The 11,196-nt window shown below is 48.8% G+C and overlaps 2 protein-coding genes across 8 annotated transcripts; one reads left to right on the forward strand and one right to left on the reverse strand.

Annotated features, from left to right (window-relative positions):
- The first annotated feature begins 41 nt into the window (after positions 1 to 41).
- Positions 42 to 4,347, forward strand: BCS1L (BCS1 homolog, ubiquinol-cytochrome c reductase complex chaperone). 6 transcript variants are annotated; one of them, XM_080669431.1, is made up of 8 exons: positions 42 to 170; positions 1,358 to 1,726; positions 1,828 to 1,967; positions 2,157 to 2,351; positions 2,627 to 2,690; positions 2,924 to 3,093; positions 3,774 to 3,891; positions 4,028 to 4,347. In XM_080669431.1, exons 2-8 carry the CDS (start codon positions 1,407 to 1,409, stop codon positions 4,278 to 4,280), a joined length of 1,260 nt encoding a protein of 419 aa, XP_080525557.1. In that variant the 5' UTR covers positions 42 to 170; positions 1,358 to 1,406; the 3' UTR covers positions 4,281 to 4,347. The 6 variants fall into 6 exon arrangements, with proteins under 6 accessions (XP_080525557.1, XP_080525562.1, XP_080525561.1 ...); XM_080669435.1 differs by having other exon boundaries at positions 125 to 227; positions 1,706 to 1,726; positions 4,028 to 4,335; XM_080669434.1 differs by having other exon boundaries at positions 126 to 170; positions 1,706 to 1,726; positions 4,028 to 4,335.
- Positions 4,348 to 4,547: 200 nt separating this feature from the next.
- On the reverse strand, positions 4,548 to 11,008 carry RNF25 (ring finger protein 25). 2 transcript variants are annotated; one of them, XM_080669429.1, is made up of 10 exons: positions 10,948 to 11,008; positions 8,595 to 8,669; positions 8,250 to 8,352; positions 8,091 to 8,158; positions 7,924 to 7,993; positions 6,720 to 6,791; positions 6,479 to 6,622; positions 6,152 to 6,244; positions 5,731 to 5,865; positions 4,548 to 5,526 (listed from the first exon to the last, which is right to left on the reverse strand). In XM_080669429.1, the coding sequence occupies exons 1-10, from the start codon at positions 10,986 to 10,988 to the stop codon at positions 4,948 to 4,950; spliced, it is 1,380 nt and encodes a 459-aa protein (XP_080525555.1). In that variant the 5' UTR covers positions 10,989 to 11,008; the 3' UTR covers positions 4,548 to 4,947. The 2 variants fall into 2 exon arrangements, with proteins under 2 accessions (XP_080525555.1, XP_080525556.1); XM_080669430.1 differs by having other exon boundaries at positions 4,554 to 5,526; positions 6,152 to 6,241.
- Positions 11,009 to 11,196: the final 188 nt, after the last annotated feature.

Raw genomic sequence — 11,196 nt, forward strand, 5'->3', positions numbered from 1 at the left:
CGAGTCGAAAGTACGAGGAACACCATCGAGAGCTGTGGAGCAGAGTGGCAGGGCCTTCTTGGTGGGCGTGGCGGGAAGTAGATAGAAGGCTCGGGGGTGGGGCCGAGCGGCGTTTCCCTCAAACCCGAAGGGGTGAAACCATTGAGAGGGAGGGCCAGAGAGTCATGCTGGTAAGGCGATGGAGTGACGGATTACCCCAAACCTCGCAGCTGGAGGCGCGACCTGGGGTGTGGAGGGGGTTCGGGAGAGGGCGTCCGCTCAGGGCCCTGGGCGGGAAGGGCTTTGTTTGTGGCTTCCATGCATAGGTATTTTGGAATTCTGGATCCAACTCGGAACCTCAGCGGAGGTCACTGCTGTCAGTGCTTCGCCCCGCGTGCCAGGCGCAGAGCAAAGTGGAAGGGGCGGGAAAGACGTACTAGAAGAAACCAACTGGCTTCCTGCCCCTCGGGATCTTACAGTCTAGAATTAGATCCGGTCACGTTTTTATGGTGGAGAATTATGAAAAACCTCTATGGAGGAAGTATCAAATGGGCGGGACTTCAATTGTAGAGAATACATTAGAATGGTCTTAGGAGTGAGAGAACTGCTGAGCCAGGAGGTGGGAGGTGATTTATTTGTTCAACAGGTAGTTTTAGGAGCTAATCCATGAAAGGTAGGTGGAGGGCTTTGAGTACCAGGCAGAGGAGTTTTTACCTAATTCAGGGATCTGTTGAGAGATGTTGGGAGTAGGGAAAGAAATATGATTGAAGCCGACATTTATGAAGAAAGAACTAGACCCCTGTGTACCAGTTTGGTGAAGCAGAGGAGACCTCCCTATTAAGATACCATTTCAAGAACTAAAATTTTTTAATATCTCAGGTGAGAGATATTAAAGGGCTAAACAAGACATTGGGAATTGAGCATGTAAAGGAGAGGATATTTGAAGGACATTACTCATTGTAACAAGGCATAGTGATTACTGACAGGTCAATGGAAGAGAATGGCTTCATCCCTGCTGACGCTGGCCAGTGGGTCCCTTTCTATCTCAACAGGTCCCAGGGACCACAAAAATTCTGTCCATTATCCTGTTGAAGGCAGTTACATTGTTCTCTTAGGATTCTCCAGACATAGTCCTTTGGCAGGAAACTGAAGTATGAACAGGAAAATGAAGGGCAAATGAGACAAGGGGCCTGGAGTCTCAGCCCTTGCATTCCAACACCACCACCAACTCACAAGGGGAGGACACTGAAGTGCCCAGTAACTGAAGTGCCCAGTTGCTTTTCCTGTTCCCAGCTTCTGCAGGAGGGAGGGATTGAGGAGTCCAGTTGCTTAACTAATCTTGTGTTTTTTTCCCATTCCCACTGCTCCCCTTCCCCAGGTTTTGAAATTGCCTCAGGGTCTGTAAGGTTCGGGGTTTCCTTTTCAAGATGCCCCTTTCAGACTTTGTTCTTACCCTGAAGGACAATCCCTACTTTGGGGCTGGATTTGGGCTGGTGGGTGTGGGCACAGTCCTGGCCCTGGCCCGGAAGGGTGCCCAGCTGGGCCTGGTGGCATTCCGGCGCCATTACATGATCACACTGGAAGTCCCTGCTCGAGACAGGAGCTATGCCTGGTTGCTTAGCTGGCTCACCCGCCACAGTACCCGTACTCAGCACCTCAGTGTCGAGACCTCGTACCTTCAGCATGAGAGTGGTCGCATCTCTACTAAGTTTGAATTTGTCCCCAGCCCTGGAAATCACTTTATCTGGTAAGGTTGGGAGCCAGGGAACGCCCTGAGAGTAGCAAAGGAGAATGAGGGGAGCTGGGTTTGACACATTCATTCACCCCATTTTGACCATTCTTACTCAGGTATCAGGGGAAATGGATCCGAGTGGAACGAAGTCGAGAGATGCAGATGATAGACCTGCAGACGGGCACTCCTTGGGAATCTGTTACCTTCACAGCTCTGGGCACTGACCGCAAGGTTTTCTTCAACATCTTGGAGGAAGGTGTGGGATGACACAGGCAGGCTCTATGGGGGAGTTGCAGGGTTGGGAGCATTTGACATCAGAGGAAGGGAAGCTTGGAGGATCTGAGCCCACGGGATCAGGGGGTTGGGATAAGCTGTTTTGGCATAGCTCTGCCTTAGTTGCACAGCAGAGAGTAATACTGGCTTTGTCTTATCTCCTCCCTCCCAGCTCGAGCACTGGCCTTGGAACAGGAAGAAGGGAAAACAGTGATGCACACAGCCGTGGGCTCTGAATGGCGCCCCTTTGGATATCCACGCCGGCGGCGGCCACTGAATTCTGTGGTTCTAGAACAGGGTCTGGCTGACCGAATTATCAAGGACATACGGGAATTTATTGATAACCCCAAGTGGTACATAGACAGAGGTAAGAAGCAGCTGGGGTCTTGACCAGGCTGTTTTTGATGTGATGGTAGAGCAGGAGGAAACAGGTTAGTCTTTGTGGCTAGATGGGGTGGATATACAGTGCTAGCCCAATTCCTAGAGAAGAAGGGGAAAAGAAAGTTGCCTATGGGGATGATTTCTTCTAATACCAAAGTTCTTGGGCCTCCAGGGAACAGGGTTGAGGAATGAATGCAGATATCTGGGGCAGAGTACATGATTGACTTGAAGTCTTAATGATCATCCTGGCTGTATTCCCAGGCATTCCCTACAGACGTGGCTACCTGCTTTATGGGCCGCCTGGTTGTGGAAAGAGCAGTTTTATGTGAGTAGTGTCATTTCTCTTAACCCTCAATCTGGAGAAAAACTGGGTTGATGGGATTGGAAAGAGAAATAAATGTGGAGAACAGGAACCAGGATAAACATAAGACATGTGGAACATTAGGGTGGGGTGGTGGAAGGGTTAGGCCTGACACATCTAGTATAGTGAGGAACAAGCAGTTGGGCCCAAGGACTAATTCCCAGATTGCCAACCACCTGACCTCCCATCCTCCATAGCACAGCCCTGGCTGGGGAGCTGGAGCACAGCATCTGCCTGCTGAGTCTCACAGATTCCAGCCTCTCTGATGACCGGCTCAACCACCTGCTGAGTGCGGCCCCACAGCAGAGCCTGGTGCTCCTAGAGGACGTGGATGCTGCTTTTCTCAGTCGAGATCTGGCTGTGCAGAGTAAGTGAAAGGAGTTGAGGAGAGGGGGCTTTCTAAATGAGGAACAGTAGAAGAAAGAAACCCAGAAGGCTGATGGAGGATGGCTGGATTAGCAACAAGAGCCTAGAAGAGGCTCAGATAAGTAGGGAATGTGGTGGGGAAAAGAGCGAGCTAATTTTAACACATTGCAGACAGATCACGAGAATTCTCGTGTTTTCTGTTCTAAGGCTTGTGGCCAATCACAATATTAAAAAGATATTAGGTTGGCCGAAACCGGTTTGGCTCAGTGGATAGAGCGTTGGCCTGCGGACTGAGGGGTCCCGGGTTTGATTCCGGTCAGGGGCGTGTGCCTTGGTTGCGGGCGTGTCCCCAGTGGGGTGTGTGCAGGAGGCAGCTGATCGATGTTTCTCTCTCATCGATGTTTCTCGCTCTCTATCCCTCTCCCTTCGTCTCTGTAAAATATCAATAAAATATATTATAAGAAAAAAGATATTAGGTTGTAAGAACATGTAATAACTTCAAAATGTAATGGGTATTTAATTTTAAAGCATGCCTTTAACATTTATGTGGAATGTTCTTTGTACTCGTTCAATAGAAACTTATCTGGCCACTGGGTAAAGCTAGCAATAAAACTATTGGTCTGCAATGTGTTAAGTAGGACTATGACTGACCAGCTATGCTTCATCTCTCCCTTCCTCTAGATCCAGTAAAGTACCAAGGTCTAGGTCGTCTCACCTTCAGTGGACTGCTCAATGCCTTGGATGGTGTGGCTTCCACTGAGGCCCGCATTGTATTCATGACTACCAACCATGTTGACAGGTAGGAAGGAGTGAGAGACACTGAGACTAGACTTCACCAACTCTGTACCTTGGGAGAATCAGAAAGTTCAGAGGGAACCATCATTTTGGGGGTACCAGTGGTACTACTATCCGTGACTCTGCTGCCTTTTTCTTAGACTGGACCCTGCCCTGATACGCCCGGGGCGAGTAGACATGAAGGAGTACGTGGGCTACTGCTCACACTGGCAGCTGACTCAGATGTTCCAGAGGTTCTATCCAGGGCAAGCACCTTCTTTGGCGGAGGCCTTTGCAGAATGTGTCCTTCAAACTACAACTCAGATTAGTCCTGCCCAGGTGCAGGGCTACTTCATGCTGTATAAAAATGACCCTACAGGGGCAATGCAAAATGTTGAGTCCCTGAGGAGGTGACAACTGGGTCGTGCTCAGCTATCCTCTAGGGGATCAATAAACACCTGCCACACTACTCTGGTCTCTGATTTCCCTGTATTGGTACTTGAGTAAAAAGCAGGGGCTGCAATCACAAGAGCCATCAAGCTTCCACCTATACAAGTGTTAGCAACACAGCCTAGGACAAAGGGGGAAGAGAAGACACTATAGTAAACAGAAAAGTACAGTCCTCCACCTAAAAGCATGTATATATGGTGTCCCCCACAAATGCATACACACACTTTGAATAATTATAAAGGCACTGTTTATTAAAATACATTTCATTATCAAAATTGAGTTATCAAAGTGTGTATACATTTTTTGAGGGACACCATATACATAAAATGTGGGTATACACACAGTGGGTTACAGGGCAGGGTACTTCCTGCAGATTGCTTAAATTTTGGCATCCACTAGTTTTCCCTGAAACCCACTACCCTAGGCCCTTCTGACCTAGACCTGAATCTCATGGGATAACAGACCTCAGGGCAAAGTTGAGGCTACTCTGGCACACTCCAGCCTTGCTAGGAATTTAGGAAGACAGCCATACTTCACAGGCTTGGTGCTAATGAACAAAGAAAGCCAAACAAGGCCAAATCTCTTTATTGCCCCCCTCCTACCCCCATTTCCCTGCCCCACCACAGTACTGCTAGGAACCATCCTCCGATTCCAGGCTCAAGGGCTCCCTTTGAGTACCAGGTGGGTAGGTTCCCCGACCCCGAGGCAGGCGGGGATAGGAAGAACCTGGTGTCCGACTCTTGGAACGCTCCCAGCGAGCATAGTCCCGAGTCCTGCGGGGCGGGGGACCCTGCCAGTTGCCAGGCCCATTCTCTTGGGAAGGACCTCCAACCCCTTGGTTATGGGGTTCTTCTGGCTTTACGTCCATGGGCTCCTTGGGGGGCCCCTCAGGAGGTGGCAGTTCCTGGGTGTCATTGGTACCTTTGTGGGCATTGTATTCTCCCTTTAGGTGCCTCCGTTCAGGCTGTCTCCAGGGGCCTCGGTTGGCCCGGGGGGTATCCAGGATAGTTTTCTGCGTCTCGCTCAACCTTTGCTGATTTGGCCCAGTCCCTGGAATCTTCTCGCACATATACTGGGAAGCCACAGGCAGAGGAGCTGACTGGGTAGGTTGGGCAGTTGATGAAGGAGACAGTTCTGTGGCAAGGGCACTGAGTGGTTGGGATCCTCTGGAGGCATCTACAGCTGACTCAGGTTCCAAATGGGCAGGTGGCTAGAAAAAAGTGAGCAGATGCAGTGAAGGAGATTCAGCTTCTCAAAGCAGGGAACTACAGGCCTCTCGCCCACTGAATGAATTGACCACCATCAGCCCGTAACCCGCCCTAGGTAGAACAAAGCTCACCCTGGGGCCATGGCAGAGGGGTGTTCATAGGAAACTTCGTGTCACTAGGGAAGGAGTGGGAAATTGTTTCCTCACCTGCTGGAGGCTGATAAAATACCGGTTACGTTCAGCCTCTAGGTCAATGATGCCCCCCCTCTCCTGCTGCCTCTGGTAGAGCCGCCTGAGCTCTTCTTGTTGGCGCAAGCTTTCTGCATTGGGCTTGTACAGCTCCTGGTAGGACAGGAGCAGATTGGCAGGGAGGGAAAAATAAACACAGGTGGACAGACCTGAGCCCCTGCTCTTCCAGGACTGCCTCAGGAAATCTGTGCACAGTTCTTGGTTTTTATCCCTCAGATTTGGGCTCCTGAATGAAGCCTTGGGCTCCCAGTGGGGGCTGTGGCTTTGTAAAGGTCTCAGATTGAGCCCAATTTCAGAGCCCATTCAAGGCAAACAAGATACCGTTCCTCCCCCCTTGGAGAATGCCATTATTCCTGCCTCATATTAGGGAGTTCCTTACCATGGGCTGTTGGGGTTCAGGGGCTGCTTTTAGTGAGGCAAGATCATACACGAGGGGCTCTCTGCACACTGGACACTGCACACCAACAGCCTTCTAAAAAGAGAAAAACACACCCCTGCTTCACGGCCCAGGGTGATCACCAGCTGCCCAACCACTCAGCCAGCCTAATCTGCCGAGGGCTGGGACAGAAGGCACAGGCATGCCTGTTTCTAAACAGAAGTGAGTGTTCACTCACGACCATAAGAAGGTCAACAGCCCCTGGACTGGACGGAGAGGAAAGGTTGTTAGTCAGCAGTGTCAAATGTAAGCAGGGTCTGGCGGGCCGACCTGTTTGGTTGCGGCATGCTGCCGTTCCTGCTCCTGCTCCTGTCCTTGAGCCTGCAGCTCATGCTCCATGTGCTGGATGTACCGAGCAAGGCAGTGGCAGTGGAAATAGTGGTAACAGGGTGTTTTCGTAAAGGCCTCGTTCTCCTGGAGGGAGTATGGATACAGGGCGCTGCATCAGAGCTCTCTCATGAGCCCTCCATTGCCTACCCTAAGCAGACCCCAGGTCACAAGAGAGACCCACCTGGAAACCATAGAGGCAGATGACGCACTGGCCATGTGGGATGTTGTTATCTGTGAGAATTTCCTTCCCTTTCTGAGAGGAGAGAAGACACTGTTCAAACAGGGAGGCAGCAGCAAGAACTGTGAGCAAAACCTATCACTACTCCCAGGATTAAATGGTCTCCCACCACACCGGTCTGTTACCTTGTGTGCACACATTTCTGTCTTGGTGATGCTCCCTCTGCGTGGAATCAATCCTGCTCTAAGTCCCTGACCCTCATCCAAACTGCCAGATTCAAAATCCAATTTGTTTTTCCACTCATTTAGTCATCTTTAATAGCTCTTGAGGATGAAAATAATGTATCTTAGAGAAAAAAAGTGTTCAATGAAAACACATCTTCTAGGAGGCCTTTCTTGGTTAGCCCCCTTTGAAATCACTGCCCCAGTGAGTTTGTTCTGAATAGGCTTTCAGAAATAAAATCAAGGCATGGACAACCCAAAGGAACAGAGAACTCAAAGGCATCAAGTTGAGCTGTCAAATATGCATTTGCACTGTTATTTCAATAGTTAATACTCTGGAATTCCACAGAGTTCAACACTGCTTTGTGGAGGCCTGACTCAGGAGTGCTACAATGGCCTATGCACTCTCTATCTCTCTGACACCAGACCACCCACCTTTATTCTTTTCTGAACATTTCTCTAAAGAACTCAAAGTAGAGGAAAACAAGACTGTACTTAATTGTGTTTTTAAATTTCAAACAGCTAAAGTGACCTTTGAATGTTAACTTGTAGTTTTAGGTGGTGCTTCATGTGGGTTTCCTTCACTAGGATAGCAACTCTGTAAAGAACCATGACTCTCTAATCAGCTCTAATGGCACACTAGCCTTCAAATGTTCATTTATGGCAAAGACCCTCCAGGTGGGATCCATCTCTTGCTACTTTCAGTTGCCAGTGCCAAGAAAACAAGAAATGCACTGAAACTAAAGCAAGACTAATGCAAGTTAAAGAAGAAATGTAATTTTCTATCAAGATGCTGGAATAGGCAACTTGGGAAAGCTATAGAACTGTCTTGTTGGGAGATTTTTTTGAAACAGAAGAGTCTTGTCTTTCTGGATTTAGACCTTACCAAAACAAGGACTATTGGGTGAACACAGACATATTCATGATTCTAGGCCAAGGCTTCCCTTGAAAGAAAGGACATCTCCCCAGGCTAGAAGACCTCTTACCTCGATGAGTTCATAGAGCATGGCAGTACCCAGCCCAGCCTTGGCCACATGGCCCAGTGCCTGTGAAATCCTGGAGGAAGAAGGCAAACCAAACATTAGGCCTGCTTCCTTCCCTCCCCAGACTGAGCTGTATCCTGAGTTTTCCCTGCTCTGACCAGCCTGCTTACTTGTGGATCTGTTCATCTGAGAGTCCTCGGGGGTTACGAATAGAGATCTGTGGCACCTCATTGGGATACTAGTAGGAGAAAACCACAAATTACTGCTAAAGCACCCCACCCTAGACCTGTCCCCTTCCTCCCTTTGCTGCAATAAGGTAGGGACCTCACCTGTGCTGGGACCTGAAGCACCAGAGTGAAGCAGACATACTGTGAATCCTGGTCTTCTGCTGTAGCAGGGTGCAGGGTGATGTAGACCTCCCATGGCGAAGATCTGTAGGTGGATGAAGTGGAGACCTGGGATGTGACTGGGCAGGGGCTGGGGGGTTGGGGGTGAGATAGTAAAGCGGGCAGAGGAAGTAAGCAGGCTCCCTCTTTTTTGGTGGTGGTGGGGGGAATGAAAGGAATAGTCTTTATCTACACGAGAGAAATATTTTTGAATCAAGGCTCACAGACTCTGCATGGAAACGTCTCATTTCTAAGGGGATTCATGTCTACCTCTAGTAGAATACGCACCTGCCATTTCCTTTAATCACTTGTAGTTCATCCAGATAGATAGATTCTAACACCTCGATTTCAGAGGGAAGGACCCTAGAGAGACAGAGTTTTAGAGATCATTTCTGCCAACAGATGAGGAAACAGATTCTCAGGAAGGTGAAATTACTAGCCCAAATCTCAAGGCTTAACAGGCAGCACTCAGATGAGAACCTGGTTTCCTGACTCCCTATTTAAGTTTTGTTGATTGTTCTTTAATGGCCATCTCTCTGACCCAAAAATATGATGTCCATTGATTAACATCAAGGTTACCAATACCACTCTTGGCTTTCTCTACACTATTGTTCATGTGGATCGCAGTATTTACATATACTGCCAATATTAATTACCCTAAACCTTCTCAAAGGAGATACCATCTGAACAGAGCAAGGTGATATAAAAGCTATGTTGCTGTGTTGTAGTGGAAAAGCCACCAGCCGTAGAGTCAATAGGTACCAATCACATAGTACCCATGTGATCTGAGTAGTTACTTATCTCTGTGAGCCTGAGTTACCCTGCCTAACATATATAAATAATACCACCTACTCTCTTAGGGTTATTGTAAAGATGAAAGGGCTTTGTTTATGTAAGGTATCTAGTGGCATCTTGGCCATAGTACCTAGCCTATATTTGTATGTAACCTTTTCCCTTAAAAGGAAAGAAGGATATAGTTAGTATTCAGAACCCTGAATGTATCAACCTGTCCAGGTCAGGATCCAGTGGTCCTGATGTCAATCAGAGGACACACATTTTTAATTACAGAAACAGCAGTTGTAATGACCCTGAAGGTGACACTGACAATACATGAAAAGATGCATAAATAGTTTGCTTTCTTACAGGTATATTGTTCCCTCTTCACCAAGAGCAACACTGCTGTTAGCATGACTTTTTATTAGTGGTTCTCAAAACTTTCTCTTTTTTTGGTGTTAATCCTCATTTCCATTTCTTTTTCAGAAAGAGTGGAAGGGAGGGAGAAACATTGATGTGAGAGACACACATGGACTAGTTGCCTCCTGCATGGGCCTCAACGGGGGGTGGGGAGCAAACCCACAACCCAGGTTCATGCCCTTGACCAGGAATTGAACCCTAGACCCTTCCATGTGAGGCCCAATGCTCTAACCACTGAGACACATCAGCTAGGGCTCAAAACTTTTTTTTTTTTTTTTGTCTCACAGCATTATGGGCTAGCTGTGCAATCACTGCTGCTCTCTCCATGGACCAAAGTGTCTCCTCAGAACGGGCTGAAAACCATGAGTCAATGATTTCACTAAAGGCCAGCACTGTTTAAGCTTTCTGAATCAATGAAACACTGAGGTGTAGCCTCCATCAAGAGGCCCTTCAATACCATATTTCACTCAGTCTAGCTGTGACTTGAGCCTTGATAGGAAGTTTGGGGTAGGATGGCAGTAAAGTTGTGACCAAAAAAAGGGGGGAGGGTGACTGTAGAATATCCTAGTACTAAGGATATAAGATTTGGAAACAGCCTGTATTCCTAGTCATAATTATGTGCCTTTTGGCAAATCATTTTACCTGTCAGGCTTCATCTAGACTCTCGATTCCAGTAATTACAGGTTGTTGTTGTTCCTTGTGATTAAGCCCCTAGTCTCCTCAGAGGCCTACATCTCAGAGGCCGATGTATGTTACAAATCCATCGTGATCCTCTCAACTATTCTATGAGGTAGATGCCACACCCACAGCAGAGGACACTGACTCAGAACATAGGTGGCCTGGTCGGCATCACACAGCTAATAAAATGTGGAGTAAACCCACTTTCATCCTTTTCCCAAATCCCAGAGTCCTTTCAGGTTCTGGTCTTTTTTAAGAATGCTTGAGAGAAGGACTAAGAGAGCTTTTTGTGAAGTGTAAGGCTTTATTCAGACAATAGTCCTCAGTATTGTCAGGGAGGAAGAAGGGAGAGGAAAGCCTCGGCAGAAATAGGCTCACCCAAGAGGGAAGGGGGGCGGGAGCTGGAGGACACAGGTTCTGGGAGGTTAAGAGAGACGTGGGGCGATATGATGAGCAGGCATCCCCCGGGACCCTGAGCAAATCCACTTCAAGAAAAGACAATGGGATAGGATGAGGCCGGAGGAAAGAGGGTTGAACCAGATAAGGCGCGGCTCGCCCAGGCCTGGTCAGCGCAGATCCCGTCGTCTTTCGCTTAGATCAGCGCCCCTCCACCCACCCACTCCCAGTCTAGAAGCTCTCAAAGAAAGATGTCAGCGTCTCTGCCATCCCTCGCTCCGCCCCACATGCCCGCCATACGGACCGTCCACGGCGCCGTTAGTCCCCCGGACCGGATCCAGGCGGTCAGCCAAAGCCCATGCCCCAAAGTTACCAGTCCTCCTCCCCTGCAGCTGCCGACGAAGATGTCGCCATGTCTTCTCCGGCCCACAGCCGGAACCGGAAATACTCTCAGGTTACTCGGAGGCAGAAAGTTAAGGGAATGGCGGCTGTGTGGCTAAGCGGCGGTTGCTAGGTAACCGCAGACTCTGGGTCTTTATTGGGTCCTGATAGCCAAGAGGCGGTTCGGAAGTGCCCTAAAAAGTGCCCAAGGACGGTCCGCCGTCTTCCCCACACCTCTGAA

This window comes from Plecotus auritus, assembly GCF_963455305.1.
Source record: "Plecotus auritus genome assembly, chromosome: 5".
NCBI lineage: Eukaryota > Metazoa > Chordata > Mammalia > Chiroptera > Vespertilionidae > Plecotus > Plecotus auritus.